The sequence below is a fragment of the Marmota monax genome, unplaced genomic scaffold (assembly GCF_021218885.2).
Source record: "Marmota monax isolate L192 unplaced genomic scaffold, Marmota_monax_Labrador192_F-V1.1 WCK01_AAM20220418_F8-fsc00071, whole genome shotgun sequence".
In the NCBI taxonomy this organism is placed as follows: Eukaryota; Metazoa; Chordata; class Mammalia; order Rodentia; family Sciuridae; genus Marmota; species Marmota monax.
In genome coordinates, this window is record NW_026695217.1 from 2,716,179 (window position 1) to 2,731,710 (window position 15,532).

The 15,532-nt window shown below is 42.4% G+C and overlaps 1 protein-coding gene across 7 annotated transcripts in view; it reads left to right on the forward strand.

The window, feature by feature from the left end:
• Window positions 1-15,532, forward strand: part of Dip2c (disco interacting protein 2 homolog C) — a 380,677-nt gene that overhangs the window by 244,767 nt on the left and 120,378 nt on the right. For all 7 annotated transcript variants that reach the window (XM_058575053.1, XM_046432034.2, XM_058575055.1 and 4 more), the window contains 3 exons: window positions 6,794-6,928; window positions 8,663-8,782; window positions 9,912-10,109. In XM_058575053.1, the coding sequence (XP_058431036.1) occupies window positions 6,794-6,928; window positions 8,663-8,782; window positions 9,912-10,109 (453 nt within the window). The remainder of the gene's footprint in view (window positions 1-6,793; window positions 6,929-8,662; window positions 8,783-9,911; window positions 10,110-15,532) is intronic.

Consider the following 15,532-nt stretch of genomic DNA (forward strand, 5'->3'; position numbering starts at 1 on the left):
TGTGAACAAGGACAGTGCAGGAAGGTCAGACCTGCCCTGTGCACGTCCCTGCATTACAGGCCAGCTCCATTGTGAGAACCTGGATGACTCATGTTACCAGAACGTATTTATCAAAAGCTTTAAATGATTAGAAATGAAGGGTCTCACGTTCTAAAGTATCTTACCAGTATCAACAGTGGAGCATAACGTACAGTAAGCAGTAGATTTAGTGGAATGTTTTAAACTTAAAGAGGTATATTTGTAAAAATATGTACAGATTAAAATATTACAGGAATTATTTAGCAAAATAGAGATGGAGGAATTGAAGAGACCACATAGTACACTTCCAGAAGCAACAGAACAACATGAGATGCATGTTACCTATTTAGAATAAACTTATATTTAAGATATTGGACTTATATGGCTTTTCTCATTTTTCAGCTCCAAACATATTATTAGCCTCTAATCCTTTGATGTACTCATCTGCTGACATTGTCACAGCATATTGTAGGGATATATTTTCATTAGCCAGATATTCATAAAGTAACTGCCATTTCCAGAGTGCTTTGGAGTTGAGTAAACATCAATGTTACTTTTGGTGTTTGCTGTTTGTAATAACCACTACATTCTCATCAGATTTCTTGCATCTGTTCCTGCTAAGAAGATAGGAAGTCAACAGGCAATCATGTTCACTCTGGAGATTTGCTTGCTTCTTGGGTACATAATTATCAGGGCCTGGCAGTTGTGCATTTTAATTCTAGATTCTGCTAGAATAGCCACTATTGGGATAAATTGCCCTCATTTGTTATGTGTAATCCTCCTAAGTGTTTTTGATACTTTTCAAACATGTTCTAAAAGATCACCTCCACCTTTAGGTTGGTGATGTTTGTCCAACCTGGCTGCCTAGGACTGGGACCTCCCTACTGTGCCCACCCCTCTTAGCTGGGGAACTTGAAGCTAGAACTTTATAACTTTAGAGCAGGTCAGCAAGTTTTTCTTAAAAGGCTGAAGAGTAAATATTTTAGGTTCTGTGGTCTACATGGCCCTGTTGGCAACTACTCAGCTCTGTTGTTGAGCACACAGTTGTAGACAAGATGCAAATGAGCATGGCTGTGTGCTAATAAAACTTTATTTATACAAACAGGCGGCAGGAAAACTACTCTCTGTAGTTTGCCAACCCTTAGTTTTTAATCCCTCTGTAGAAAAAACAAAGGTGGGGGGAGGGAAGATGATCTTGAATGAGCTTAGCACCAGGCAGAATGGAGACTTTCAGCTGTGAAGTTCAGAACCACGCCTGCTTTTGATTCTGAGCCACTGCTGCTCAGCTGCATGTCTTGTGTCTGTGGATCTGGTCACAGCATGGGTCTCGCAGGCTTCCTCCTGTCCCGTTTAACCTCGTGTTGCTCTCCCTTTCAAGCTGTCCATACCTTGTTGCCCCATCAGTATACTTAAAACACAGGTGTGGGCCTTTCTTCCCTCAAAATGCTTTCATGATTCTCATCTTTAAAAATTGATTATATTTAATTGGACTCTATAAAAATCCGAGGGCCCCAAAATATCCTAGTCATCCACTTCACAATCCATTCTGCAGGAGGTTGCTGCTCCTTTTGCAGGAATACTTCCTTGATCTGCTCACTTACACGTGAATGATATAATAGGAACACATTGGTTTACATCTGTTTTTTTTTTTCTCAATATTTAAATGCATTTAACTCAAGGTAGTAACAAAGTCATTTGCCCCTTTGTGTTCATGAGTTTCACAGCTTCTTTCTTGGAGCTCTTAAGAGAAAAAGACCCACCATAGGGCAGAAAGGCCCAGAGGAACCCTCTGCCTTGCTGCATGAAGGGAGGTCTTGCAGTAATTACCACACGATATGAGAGCTCGGGGTACTGTGGTGTTTGTTTCCTTGGTCATGACGCTGAGTGCATCATAGGGCTTCCATTGCAGATCTCAGCTTTATGGGGTCATCACGGTATAAACGTGAAGAAAAACCAGTCAAAATCTGAGGAAAAACATTCTGTGGAAGTCGACCTGGACTCAGAACCTGACTGAGAAATGTTTGCATATAGAACCACAAAAGCCTTTTCTGACTGTCTCTTGTCAAAATCTATAGAGGACTTGTATGCAGATCTGAAGGGCAGCTGTTGAGTCGCCATTAACAGTTCAACACAATGTGGGAAAATGAATACGCAGAAGACGAGGTGAAACCAGGGTTGTCCTGTCTTTGAATGATTATTAAAGGCAGCAATATGTTTCCTTAGGTGTGATAGGTGTTTTGAGTCCTAGCTTACATGCCTGGGTTGATCCTCATGTGTGTTGCATGTCATCAGGTTGAGGCCAGTTACACCGGCATCCCCTTAGAACCATCAGAAGTAGACCCTGACTCTAGCAAGACTGAGGAGGAAGTTTCACCTTCTGATTATTTGGAAATGGAAGACAGCGTTGATGTTGTGAGTGTCCAGGTGTCCAGCAGCCAAAGGAGGACAGAGTTGGGTGCTCTGACACTACATGGCATGGCGCCCTCCTTTCTACATTGTTCCAAATTCCTCCTAGCATGAATTGTTTTTTTGTCTAGATCATGTCTGAGGAAGTTGTTAAGGCAGGGGAGGGATTTACACTTGAGAAACCAGGCTCAGCCCCTCTGAGGTCCAGCAAATCTCTTGAACAGCTTGGGCCTACGTCCCTCTGCGGTTTTGTAGCCTCCCATAGGGGCAGCCTAGGAGTTGGGACACTGGAGCAGCCTGCGAGGAGAAATAGACAAATCCTGTCTCCTTGCTTCTCTCACCTGAAAGTGCTCACCTGGCTGCCTGGTTCTGTATCCCCAAGTAGAAGCAGTCTGCCACCTGTCAGGAAACGGGAGCATATTTATTCTGGCTCTCACTGAACAGTGGTGGTGGCTTTAATCCACCTAGGGATCCTAGGGATCGGATGTTCTTTATGCAAAGTTAGGTTCCTTTGAGAGCTTTGTTTATTATCCGATGTCAATTAGTGGAACACAGTCACGTTGCTTTCTACACATTAAAACGGTATTTTTGACTTTGCATCTCTTAAAAGTCATTTGGAGACCAAAAATTAATTAACATGGTCTACAAGTGGGATCTGTCACCATTGGCCACTTGGGACTCTGTCATAGTTAGAATTGATGTTTCTTTTGAGCCTGTGTTAGAAGTGTAGCACTTTACCGCTGCTTGTCAGTGTTTATGAATTGATTCATTCATACTTTACTCGTTGAACTCTTTCTCCAACACTTGTTGAGCTTGGCAGGTGTGGGCAGGGTGTTCTGTAGCTTCAGCACCTCAGGAACATCTTCTCTAACTGAACCCATTAGGGAGCTGGAGTGAGCAGAGACCTACAGAAGCACATGGTTAGGAAGGAGTCAAGTTGGGGAAGTTGAGGAATCACCCAGGTAAGTTCATGCAGGGCCAGCCAACACCCAGAAGTGGGTCATGGCCAAGAAGCAGCTGGGCAGACAGAGTGGACCGTTTTGGTGTGAGTGATAGACTGAGGACCCGTAAGGGGCAGGGAGTGATCCTGGTAATCATGGTCAAAGTAACTTGCAGATACTGTGATTAAATGGTTGAATGATGCTGTCTTCTAATCTTTGTGTTGCTTATATCTTACGTTCTAGATTGTGAAGCAACCCACGTCAACTGCTCAGAGTAGTAAATTAGAGTAGCTGAGATGGAACCTCCCAGTGGGAAAGTCTGCAGACCATTAGGGGGAAGTGGAGGTAAAGGTCTTAGAGATGGTTGTAGGGGTGGATTCACAGTGCAGGTGACAGCTGGCGTGGGGCTTGAAGAATAGCTGCCGTTTTTCCTCTTAGTTTTAAAAGCCCATGAAACGGATCTAAAGAACAGCGGGTAACTTTTGCTCAGAAGAAATGAACTCGTCATGAGAGTCCTCAATTTTCAAAATGCATGTGTATTTCCTTGGCCTTGTGCTGGAGCTGATGAGCTCTTGAGTCCTTGAACCTGCCCTTCCAGCCTGAGCCCACTGTTTCTTGCTCCTCGGCAAGCGCTGCTAGAGCCTCTCTGTGTGCGACATTCTTTTAGGTAGTCCTCTCGGAAGGTGGCTCCCCACTTGGTGCAGGAGTGCTGCCCTCTGGCACAGCAGGCACAGGGTGGCACCACAGCGGCAGCTTCCTGGTCACCTCAGTGGCCAGCTGCTGGGTTTGTCATCCTGCAGTTAGGACTTACGGGAGGAGTTCAAAGGGAGAGAGACGTGAGGTGACATATAAATTAATTTGGAAAGCACTTTGAGTCTCCCAGCTGTCCCTGTTGCTATTTTTTAAGTCACCAGATGTACAGGAATCATTTTCCCCACCTTCAAAGTGGGCACAGTGCCCAGTGCAGAGCCTGACCGAGTCCCCGACAGTGCAGCCTGCTGACGTGCAGAGTCCCCGGAATCAGCTGGAGGTGCAGTGAGCTCATACTCTAGCCACTATCGTGTTAGGGGCCTGGTTTCAAATTTTATTCATCCTACAGTAGCATCTGTGTGTTCTCACTTGAAGTGAGAATACTGCTTGGCCGTGAGGAGATGGAGTTCTGGAGACTAGTTCATCTTGAAGCGTGAACTGAAGCCTGTTTGGTGGGCGTGCGGATGGGAAGTGGTGAAGAGGATAAAGATGGTCCTGAGTGTCAAGGCAGCCTGAGCAATATGAATGAGCCTTTCCTTCCCCCATCTTCATGGCCTCCAGGTGGGGCGCCCTGCCCTTCCACACCTCCCTGTTTGGCACGCACAGGTCCACTCCCGCTAATCTCCCCCACATGTGCCTGTTATAGCAGAGCCCACACTCTGGTGGTTTAAACAGTGGGCATGTGTGCGTTCATAGTTCTGCAGGCAGGAAACCTGACATTTAAGCACAGGCAGGATTGGTTTCTCCGAGGCACCTCTTGGCTGGTTGGTGGCCGCCATCCCCATATCCTCACATGTCCTCTGTGTGTTCTGATCTTTATAAGGACCCCAGTCACAATAGGCTGGAGTCTACCCTCACAGCTTTATTTTGCTTAATAGGGGACCGGTTTAACGTCCCTGCCTCCAAATACACACATTCTGAGCCCTGCTGAGAGGCAGGGCTTCAACCTGTGGATCTGGAGACACAGTTCCACCCCTAATGGGGGATGTTCTTGGTAAGGGACATGCTGAAGGATCTGTTCCAGAGGCTGATGACGCCTATCACACCCTCAGACATTCCAGGATCCAGACTGTGTGAAAGCTGCGAGTGATGGGCTGCACTCATGGCTTTGTATGGCATATGGCGTCTGTACCCAGTGCGTGTCTGCATGCCTGATGACCCAGTTTGGATGCTTATGCATACTTATTAATTCTCGCTGTGTTAGTAGGTGTCATCTGCCCATCATAGAACAGAAAACAGACACATCAGTCTGGGAACTGGGTTACATACCTGGTGCCAGATGCCTCAGCCTTTGGGCTCAAGTCCCCAAGAGCTGCTGGGGGTATTATATGCAAGTGGAGATGGAGCTGATCGCCTTGGGTTGCAACATTTGAAACCACCCCAGGAACACAGACGAATCTTTCCCAGCTGTCATTCAATATATGCAAGCTGACTTCTACAGTCTGTCTTCATTATTCACAGATTCTGTATTTGCAGATTTGCCTACTTGCTGAAATTTGTGATGCCCAAAACAATATTTGGCCTTCATAGGCATGCACGGAGCCTCAAAAAATTGTATGATGCACATGTTCCCATCAGAGGTTCAGCAAGACGGCCTCAGCCTCTGGGCTCAGTTCTCAGACTGTGAGCATCCTTGTTACAGTCTGTTTAGTGCCTTGGTTTTCTGCTTCACGGTTTTGGGCTTTTTTGGTTTAACTATATAAAACAGCCTCCAAGTATATGACTGGAGTGGGCAGGAAAGGGAGCCTGTGCCGGAGGAGTGCCACTTTCAGCCACAAAAGATAATGTGCTCCTGACATACTGAATATTACAAAGGAGATCTCCAGAGTTTCTAATAAGAATTAGTGAATCAAAATTAGTAATGTAATACTCATTACTAAAACAAGATTATGAAATGCATTGATAGTCTCTATTAGGCATGCCATCATTGAGGCTTTATTTAGTAAATGTGAACACTGTTCTATCATTCAGCCCTTAAGTTCTTTACCATCAATGCTGAAAAGGAAAAGCTTATTTCATTGGAGTATAACACACCACTTAATACACATTAGTTCATAAACATTTTTTTGTATAACAACTCAGTATTATCCATACTAAAATAATAAATTACTGGCTATTTCTTGACGCCTTTACTGAGAAACATCCTAAGAGCTCTTCATGTGTGAGCTTGTTGAATCTACCCCACTATCCGCCAAAGTTGTGGCCATTATTGTTCCCATGTGATGGATAAGAAAACTGAGACAGGTTAAGCTGCTGAGCGAGATCTCTAGGAATTTGCAGAGCTGGCATTTGAATGACAGGCCCTCTGGTGCCAAAGTTTGATCTCATTACTGCCTCTGATGTCACAGACAAAAACCACTCAACAAACACCTTTCTCATGCTGTCTTGTCCAATGGCTTAAAATGTTTTAGTGACTCATTAATAACGTGGCTCCTTGTGAAATCGCCTGAAGATTGCCCTAACTTTGTTGCCTTTGGAACAGTATAAACTACCTTAAAGATGGTCTTGGTGCAGGGGTTTGTGGCTATCATTCAGAGTCACCCTTCTGTATGGTGATTTGCGAATATGCACACCTCATCCAGACTCTTCTAGGATGTGGCTTTTTTGAAGCCCTGTTGCGTAGCCTTTCCATCAACTGTCAAGATCATCGGAAAACCTCACAATGTGCTTCTTTACAGAAAATCATTCTGCACCTCCTGACGTAACCACATACACCTCAGAACACTCCATACAGGTGGAGAGGCCGCAGGGCTCCACCACATCCCGAACAGCACCAAAGTACGGCAATGCTGAGCTCATGGAGACTGGGGACGGTAGGTCTTTGAGACTTCTTTCTTTCGCTAGCTCCTACTGTGCCATGCTTTGCCTTTCTGTGCCCATGACTGGATATGCTGTGTCTAGATTTACAGTCAGTTCATTGACTCTAATCATCATTCTTTATTAACCTGCCATAGAGCTTCCTTCATTATGGGGCCACAGGAAATACAAATCATTCCCACATTGTCCAGGAGTAATGTTACGGAAGCCTGTCATGAGAAGAAAAAGAAATTTTATGAGATGCTGATATTATTGCTAATGAAAAACCATTGTTGTTTCAGCAATTAAGAAATTAGAGTTCAAGTGCTAAGACTGTGAACAGTTACTTAGAAGGGAAAGATGAAGTTAAATGTATAAAAATTTGACAGCTGTTGGCAGAATGGTGCTTTAGCTCTTGAAAGAAGCTCTTTTTCTCCAATCTGGACAAGCATTATGAATGATATAATAAAATACAGAGGGTTCACCTTGGCTCCTTTTATTTGTAATCTTGTATGTTTTAGTGAAAGTGATTATTTCTATTACCCAACCCAAAGCAGCAGGACTTGGACACAATACCTTTATTAGGGACACTTTGACACAATACCTTTATTACGGACATGGCCTTTTTGCTGTGATCTTCCTCTTAAGTCTCAGCGATGCCCTGGTCATAAAAGTTAGAATCTGCAGTAAAGTTGTTATTCTTTGTTTTTTAAAGATAATCAGCCTAGTGTTGATGAGCCATATTCTCACTGTGTTTGTGTCCTTGTGTATCTCTGATTCATAATTACATAGAACGTCCAGGTCCCAGGTGGTGTGCCCTCTTTTGCATAGTCAAAGTTGGAAAGCCAACTTTGAGCTGTCCGGTTTCCAATTATGGCTGGTTTTCATTGAATGTTTTTTATTTTTTTTTAGTTGTACACAATACCTTTATTATGTGGTGCTGAGGATCAAACCCAGTGCCTCACACATGCTAGGCAAGCACTCTGCCACTGAGTCACAACCCCATCTCTCCTTGAATGCTTTTCAGTTTGCTTTAGTTCTTTGATCAAAACTTTTATTAAATAGCTCGTTGTTGATCTTATCATTTTAATAATCCTGTCACCTTTGCTTTTGTTCATCCAGGTAAGTCCTGAAGCATACATTGGGAAGTCCCTGGTTTCTCATGCTGTGACACCACCCTCCTCGGAATCACCTGTGGATCTTTGTTAGAACAAGTGATTCATTAGGTTCTGGTCATGCCACAACCTAATGAATCAGAAGCTCTGGGTGGTCCAGGAACAGTTTTTCCTTATGTGTTCTAAACTATGCTTGGGATCCACTGGCCTTCTGAAATGACCTTTGATTCATCAGAACCAAATTAAGTGGAACTATTTAATGGGAAAAAGTGTTATTTTCATGTTAAGAATTGTGGATTGTACATTGTCCCGTTATCTTTAAAACCTGTGTGAAGTATTTAATGTCCCAATTCTTTTAATTTTTTTTAGTTGTAGTTGGACACAATATATTTATTTTTATGTGGTGCTGAGGATCAAACCTAGTGCCTCACATGTGCAAGGTGGGTGCTCTACCACTGAGCTACAGCCCCAGCCCTTAATGTCCCAATTCTTAAAGTGCCATGCAGTGTTTTAAGACTGCCTACTAATATTTTATTTGATAGACAACTTTCCTTAGGTTCCATCCTGTTACTTCTCAATTTTGCTTGTTACACCTGTGATGCTCGGATCATCTACTCCGTGATTCCTATTTTTCAGGAGTACCAGTAAGTAGCCGGGTATCAGCAAAAATTCAGCAGCTTGTCAATACCCTCAAACGGCCTAAGCGACCGCCTTTGCGAGAATTCTTTGTTGATGACTTTGAAGAGTTGTTAGAAGGTACAAGAAACCCTTTCCCTTTTGGTTCCTTCCAGGTGTTCCTCTGGTTCCATAAACACTGATTTTTTTTTTTTCAAAAAAGCTGTTTTATTTTTTAACGAGTGATAATCTTGGCAATCACTGAATGATGGAGATCTAGGGGAGAGTGTAGGTTCTATATCAGCAGGTGAGCTGAGTATCTCAGTTGGCCAGAGTGCCAACATCCATGGGTTGCCACCCTTGGCAGAATATGGGCTCATAGAACGAGCCAGGCCTCTATTTAAGGGCTCTGAGATGATAGAAATGCAGAACTAACTTCCAGAAACCCTTAGCTCTCAGCAGAGCAGCTCTCCGTGAGCTTGTGTGAGGCCTGTGGAGGACACAGGGCAGCGGGCTCTGCTTTCCTCCTCTTCCTGCCGCTCCGCCCTTGGGGGCTGGTGTCCTGGCCACAGAATGGTTTGAGTGTCCTCGCATACAACCTAACAGAAGATCTTGTTGTATCAAACCTGAACTCCTTGTTTTCTTGTTAAATTGCAAGTAAGGTGGCTGATTTTTTTGGCCAGCAGATGGTAGTGGTCAATCATACAAGAGAAGGGAGAAACCTTGACCAGAAACGTGGGAACTCATTTGGTCCTTCCATGTCTAGAGCATGGGGAAGACCATGTTCTAGTTGTGATGTGTTTGTTTAGTTTTACTCAAGAAAATACTTGCTCTGTGTTCTTGATAGTAAAAGTAGTCGAAGAAAATTCGTATTTACCTCTGAGTATTTAAAGGTAAAATGTAACTTTCCAAGATTGGAACTGTTGGGAGTCTGGAATCACTGTGTGCTAAAAATTTAAATTTTTAAGCATAGGGGTTTAAATCATGAACTCCGGGCTGGTACAATATACTATTTTGCCTTTTGTCGGTTTCCAAATGTGCTTGGGTCTGCCCGAGTTCTCCACCCACCTTTTTGCCTTGGAAATAAGAATTAAATATTTGATAACTTCATGAGGGTAATATATAGATCATGACCCTGAATCTAGAGAAGTACGTTTCTAACAAATTTATACCTTAAATATGAACTACTTGGCTTCTTCAAGAGTAAAAAGCAGTCATACTAACACAGATGCATTGTTCTTGAAAACTCTTTGTGTTGAAATGTATTTAGTTCAACAACCCGATCCAAACCAACCAAAGCCTGAGGGAGCCCAGATGCTGGCGATGCGAGGGGAGCAGTTGGGGGTTGTCACGAACTGGCCGCCCTCCCTGGAAGCTGCATTGCAGCGATGGGGGACCATCTCACCAAAGGCTCCCTGCCTGACCACCATGGACACAAATGGAAAACCCCTGTACATCCTCACTTACGGTAATCCTGGGTACACCTGTCTCTTGCATGGTTCCCCTGTACAGGACTGCTGAATGCAGGGGAGGGATCCATTGTCAGGATGGCTACTTTGTGTAGCTGTGCTGCCTTACGTGGCTCTGGTGTGGAAATAGATGGAACCTAATAGAACTTGTAGGCAGATCATTTGTTCATTTTTTTTTAATCCAGGTGCATAAAGCAGTGATCATAATGCTAATAAGTTGTTAGATTTTACTTCTTGGATATACACATGATTTTCATGAATACTTTTCACAAGGATAGATGGAGAATATGTTCATTCTTTGACATGGGATTGGGTCATAACTCTAAAAGATACAATCCTGAATACAATACAATCCTGAATCCCACATTAAAAGATCAAAACCTTTGACGTCTAAAACCTGAAAAGAGCAAAATCCCAAACACAGGAATCTGGAAAAAAGTTTTAAAGTTGTTTCTAAAAGACATTTGTTTACATTTTTTTTTTTTAAAAGAGTAATTTGAGAAACATTAAAACACGGATGGAATATTTCATAGGCTACTTTACACAAGAAGATAGAGAATATACATATTTTGCAAGCATAAACATTCAGGTTTACTCACACAAGAGGATGAACCGTATTCACAAAGAAATAGGTAACAGAGCACAACACACAAATACATGTCACCATGGTAGGTTATTGTGTGCACCCAGCTTTATAACAGTGATCATCTGAAATACCAAGTTGGGCCACTAAGTCAGAAGAACACTCAAAAATCTCCATGGGTGGCTACTGTACTGAGAACTGGAGAAATTTAATCCATCACAGATGGAAACGTACAGAAAGGACGTCTCTTTGAGAAAACCTCAGCATTTTTATGTACATGGTGCTTACACAGAAAGCCAGTGCTGTGATAATGCACTTTCACCATCAAATGTGGTAAACGCATAAGTTAGGACTTTCTCCAAGACTTGATGTAATTTTTATCTCCACTGTTGGAAGTGATGCAGTGCATAGGATAGAAAAATGTAAAAATGCTGACCATTTTAAACAGTGGGAAAGCTGAAAGCTCTTGAGGAGCCCGAGGGGGCTGCTTGTCTTGATTCCTACAGTCGAAAAGTCTGGCGAGCTTGGGGTTCTGTGTGTTGATGTGTTTTGCAGTGCTGGGGAGCAAGCCCAGGGCCTTGCACATGTGGGACAAGTGCTGTGTGACTGAACTACACCCCTGTCCTGTCCTGCAGTTCTAACCTCCAAGGCAGCAGAGGAGAAAAGTATTCCAGCTCTGAGACCAATTCACCTTCCCTCTGTTCCTCTCCATAGAATTTGCGTTTTACCAAATGGCCTTCTCCCCCTGCCACACTGAGAGTAGTGGTTTCCAGATTAAGGCTTTCAGAACTTCATCATTTTGAGATTTTAGTCTTTCAGGATTGTGACTTTTTGGAGATTTCAGACTTTAAGGATTTTGGACTTTCCAAATTTTTAACATTCAGTATTAAATCTGGTGGAATTATGATTGGCATTGCTTTGACATAAATCTCTCTGAAGAAGGAAAGTCTGTATCCGTGGTACTTTCTCGGAATGCCAGAGAAACAAGCTTCCCATAATTCTTCAGTAGGATTCATGCAGTCTGTAAACTTCTTGCAAGTTGCTAGCTATTCACAGCTAAGGCACCATGGAGAAAGCAAATTGTCAGGCCTGTTACACTAGCTGCTTGTTTGCCAAAAAGCAAATTTAATAACTAGTAGACCAGACGGTTCATAGTATGGCTGCATGTGTGAGATTAGATGACCTGTTTTTAGCTTTTGGTTCTGTTTTTTTAACAACACTTTTGATTGTTATAAGAAAAGATTTTTACATCAGCCATCAAGGCCAGATGTTATGTCACGGAATCTAAGTAGAGTCCAGCTTTTTGAGGGTGGGGTACCTGGAGGTGTGAGCTGTGGACCTGTGCATTTCATGGACCTAAGTAGGATTTTGATTTGGGAGCATGTGCTTCATGGCCTCTTTGTTCTCATGACTTTGTTGGGCAGTTTCAAATGGATAGATATCACCCATGGTTGAGTATAAGCTTGACTTATCCTTTTTTAAATCATGCTCTTGGAGACAAGTTTATTAGTCAAAAACATAGAAGAATTTTCTGAAAGTCTCTTTTCCAGACAGATTTGGCCTTGAGTTAGTTGTGTTTGCACTCCCTGCCTCATAACAGCTGAGCGCACTGAGGCTCATGGCCTATGGGAAATCCTGGTGCCAATGTGTGCCTGGAAGGATCATGTGTCCTCACTGACCACCAGCACCTACTGTGCATGGCAAGGTCTTCAGGCTTGGGAGGTCAAAGGTGAATACCAGTTCTCCAGAGGCTCAGAATCTAGATTAGAAGTATAAGGTTAAGATGAATTGGAGATATGAGAGAGATTGAATGTTACATCTGAAATTTGTCCAAGCATCACATAACCAAAACATTTGAACTCTTTTAAATTAGTCTGTTGTATTTTAACCTACTATTGGTCATATACTGTGGGTCAAGTTCAATTCTTGTTTAATAGAGGAAATTAAAGAATTTACAAATATAAGATTGTAACTTATCAGGGTTGGCTAATTCAGTGAGTATTGAAAAGTAGTTATCTGTGTAGAAACTCTGGAACAGACAGATGTTATGATTTCATATTGCTAAAAAGATTCAGAAAAAGTCATGTTTGGTACAATTGAAGAATTATTTAAAGTCTTGTGGTCCCTTCAACCCCCCCAATTTAGCTTCTTGCTTGTCATAGGGAAGAAGAATCCCCAAGTAAGAAACTTGGGTTGTTTAATTGAAAATCCAAACAATAACGTACTCCTCCATACAGTTTCTTCACCAGTTGGTCTGACCTGGCAGAGAACATTCTAGTATCCCCTTCCAACCCTATGATAGTTTTAGTTTATCATCTGTAAATTAATTTTCCTTATATACAAAGTAAACACTCATGTTCATCTCTTTCTTGTTTTGAGTTTATTAGGTGTTTCCGGGAATTTAGAAGCCTGAGCTAGAAAAGCACAGGGCAGTCCTTTCTGCAACCTTGTCCGTGTTTGGAATTGTTAATAGTACATGTCTCAAGTTCCAGGGCTGCTGTGCTCCGGGTAGCTCTGGGGTGTGCTTCACTGTGCCGCTTCCCTCCTCAGTAGTCAGTCTCTGGGCAGTTGCCTGTTCCTCTTCCACATGTGAGTGAAGTTCAAATTAATATGTAATAAAGAGCACTTGAGCACTTGCACCCCTCCTTGCCAAGAGCTGTGGCATCTCTAGTTTATATCAGCAACTTATTCTCCCTTTTCTGCGAGAAACACAAAGTGTAACTATTGAAGTATTGAAGAATTTTGCCAAAAGTGTAAGGTTTTTTTTTTTTTTTTTTTTTTTTTTGCTCTTTAGTAACTCTTTCCTAAAAACTTGATTTTATATGAATTTGATATTAACCTTAAGATTTATCAACCGAGAATGCAGCTGAAACGTGAGTGAACCATAATGGTGCTACTGATTGTAGTGGATTCACAACTCCTTTTTTGTTTATGGAAGATTCTGTTAAACTATAGTAATGTTAACATTGAATTCTGATGGCACAAAGTATTTAGGGGAAAACCTTACTCCCTAAGTTACTTCTGAAGGGCTGAGAGGTATTGATAGGGAGAAGAAAAATCCCCCAATAAAATGCCAAACGATTTCCAAGCAACCAGTCTTGAACTACAGTGTTGAGATGAGGAGTTGAAAATGGAATAGGACCTGAATAAAATTTTATATCCATTAATTAAGTGCTCTAGATTTTTACTAACATCTCTAGATTTTTACTAAAATAAGTACTCTTTGAGATTTATTAAAGTTTGCTTATGACACTAATAAAATCAAGAAATGTTTGTTGAGTACATACCACAAGCCAGGAACTGCCCTATGAATTGGAGCAAAGAAGAAACAGTCTTTGCTCTCTAGTTGCTGAGGGGCAGGCAAGTTGGTGAAACCTGTGATCAAAAAATAGTAGAACATTAATTTAGGTCACTGCAGTTCAATATGAAATATGAAATAAAACAAGTTCAGGATTTTTTAAAATACAAAATGTGTTGTAAACAAAACTCTTTAGTTTGTACATTGCAGTAGGAGAAGGATTAAAACAGTGATTGCATTGAAACCAAGAAATTTGCCTATTACCATGTTGTATGAATGTAACATCTAACACCTTGACTACTCCCGAAAAGCCTTGAGCAGCAGAGTCTCTGGGGCCAGATTGCAGAAGGCCTGTAGGTATTCAATTCCTTTTGGATCCTAAGTCATTCATCTCATCTTGGATTATTCACCATCACAGGATAATATCAAGAAGATGTCTCATGGAGAGATGAGGCAGGAATTTGAAATATGTCGTGCTGTTTATTTTTTTTCCTAAAGGATTTAAAGTTTAAAAAAAAACTGTCAAAAAGTTTTTTTATTGTATATATTTAATTCTACTTAGTGATTCTTTTTTTCTTGATTTCAAAAGTTTTAAATAGCCAGATGCAGTGGCACACCCTGTAAATCCCAGCAGCTTGGGAGGCTGAGGCAGAAGGATCACAAGTTCAAAGCCGGCCTCAGAAAAAGCATTAAGCAACTCAGTGAGACCCTGTCTTTAAATAACATACAAAATAGGGCTGGGGATGTGGCTCAGTGGTTGAGTACCCCTGAGTTCAATCCCTAGTACTCCCCCCAAAATATCTTAAATAACTTAAAATATTTAGTATACCTTTATCTATACTCATGTATTCCCCTGCCCCAAATCCCCAAACCCTAAAACCCTGATTTTAAGAAGATTCGAAATTTAGGACTCTGTAGGAGAAGGGGTCAGTTTTTGTGCTCTTTATGTTGATTATGATCACATGACAGAGGCCGTTAATAAGATCCATGTCTGGGGGAGTGTCACCAGTGGCCAAGTGTGTGCACACATGCTCAAGGCTTCAAGTCTAACCTCCAGCACCAAGGGAAGAGTATGTCCTCATGTGCAACTTCAAGACAGTGGCAGTGGTGCCATTGCAATGGCCCTGCTGCCCTCCACTCCCTGGAACCCTTCCTCACAATTTCTGTGGTGACTGTTTTTCTGTGGTCTTGCCACGGGCGTTATAGATGAAGGAATTTTGCTTGGTCTTGGGACAGTACCCCAGTGTTCAGGCTTCTGTGATTGTATGAGTCAGAGATGTTGGGAACTTACTCCTCATTCCTGGAATCAAAATGGAAAATACGTTGAAGCCTTAACATGAAAATGGCGTTGGGCAGCCTTCATCTAGGCTGCACCAGCAAGCTGCCCCTTCCCCGGCTGCCTGGTGCTCCCTAGGAAAGCCTGGTGACAGCACGCCTGCCCAAGCAGCGCTTCCCTCTTCATAAACACAGCAGAAATGGGCTCAGGTCGGGTTCTTGCGTGTTCTTCCCTTTTCCCCTGAGCTTTATACCAAAGTCTCTGA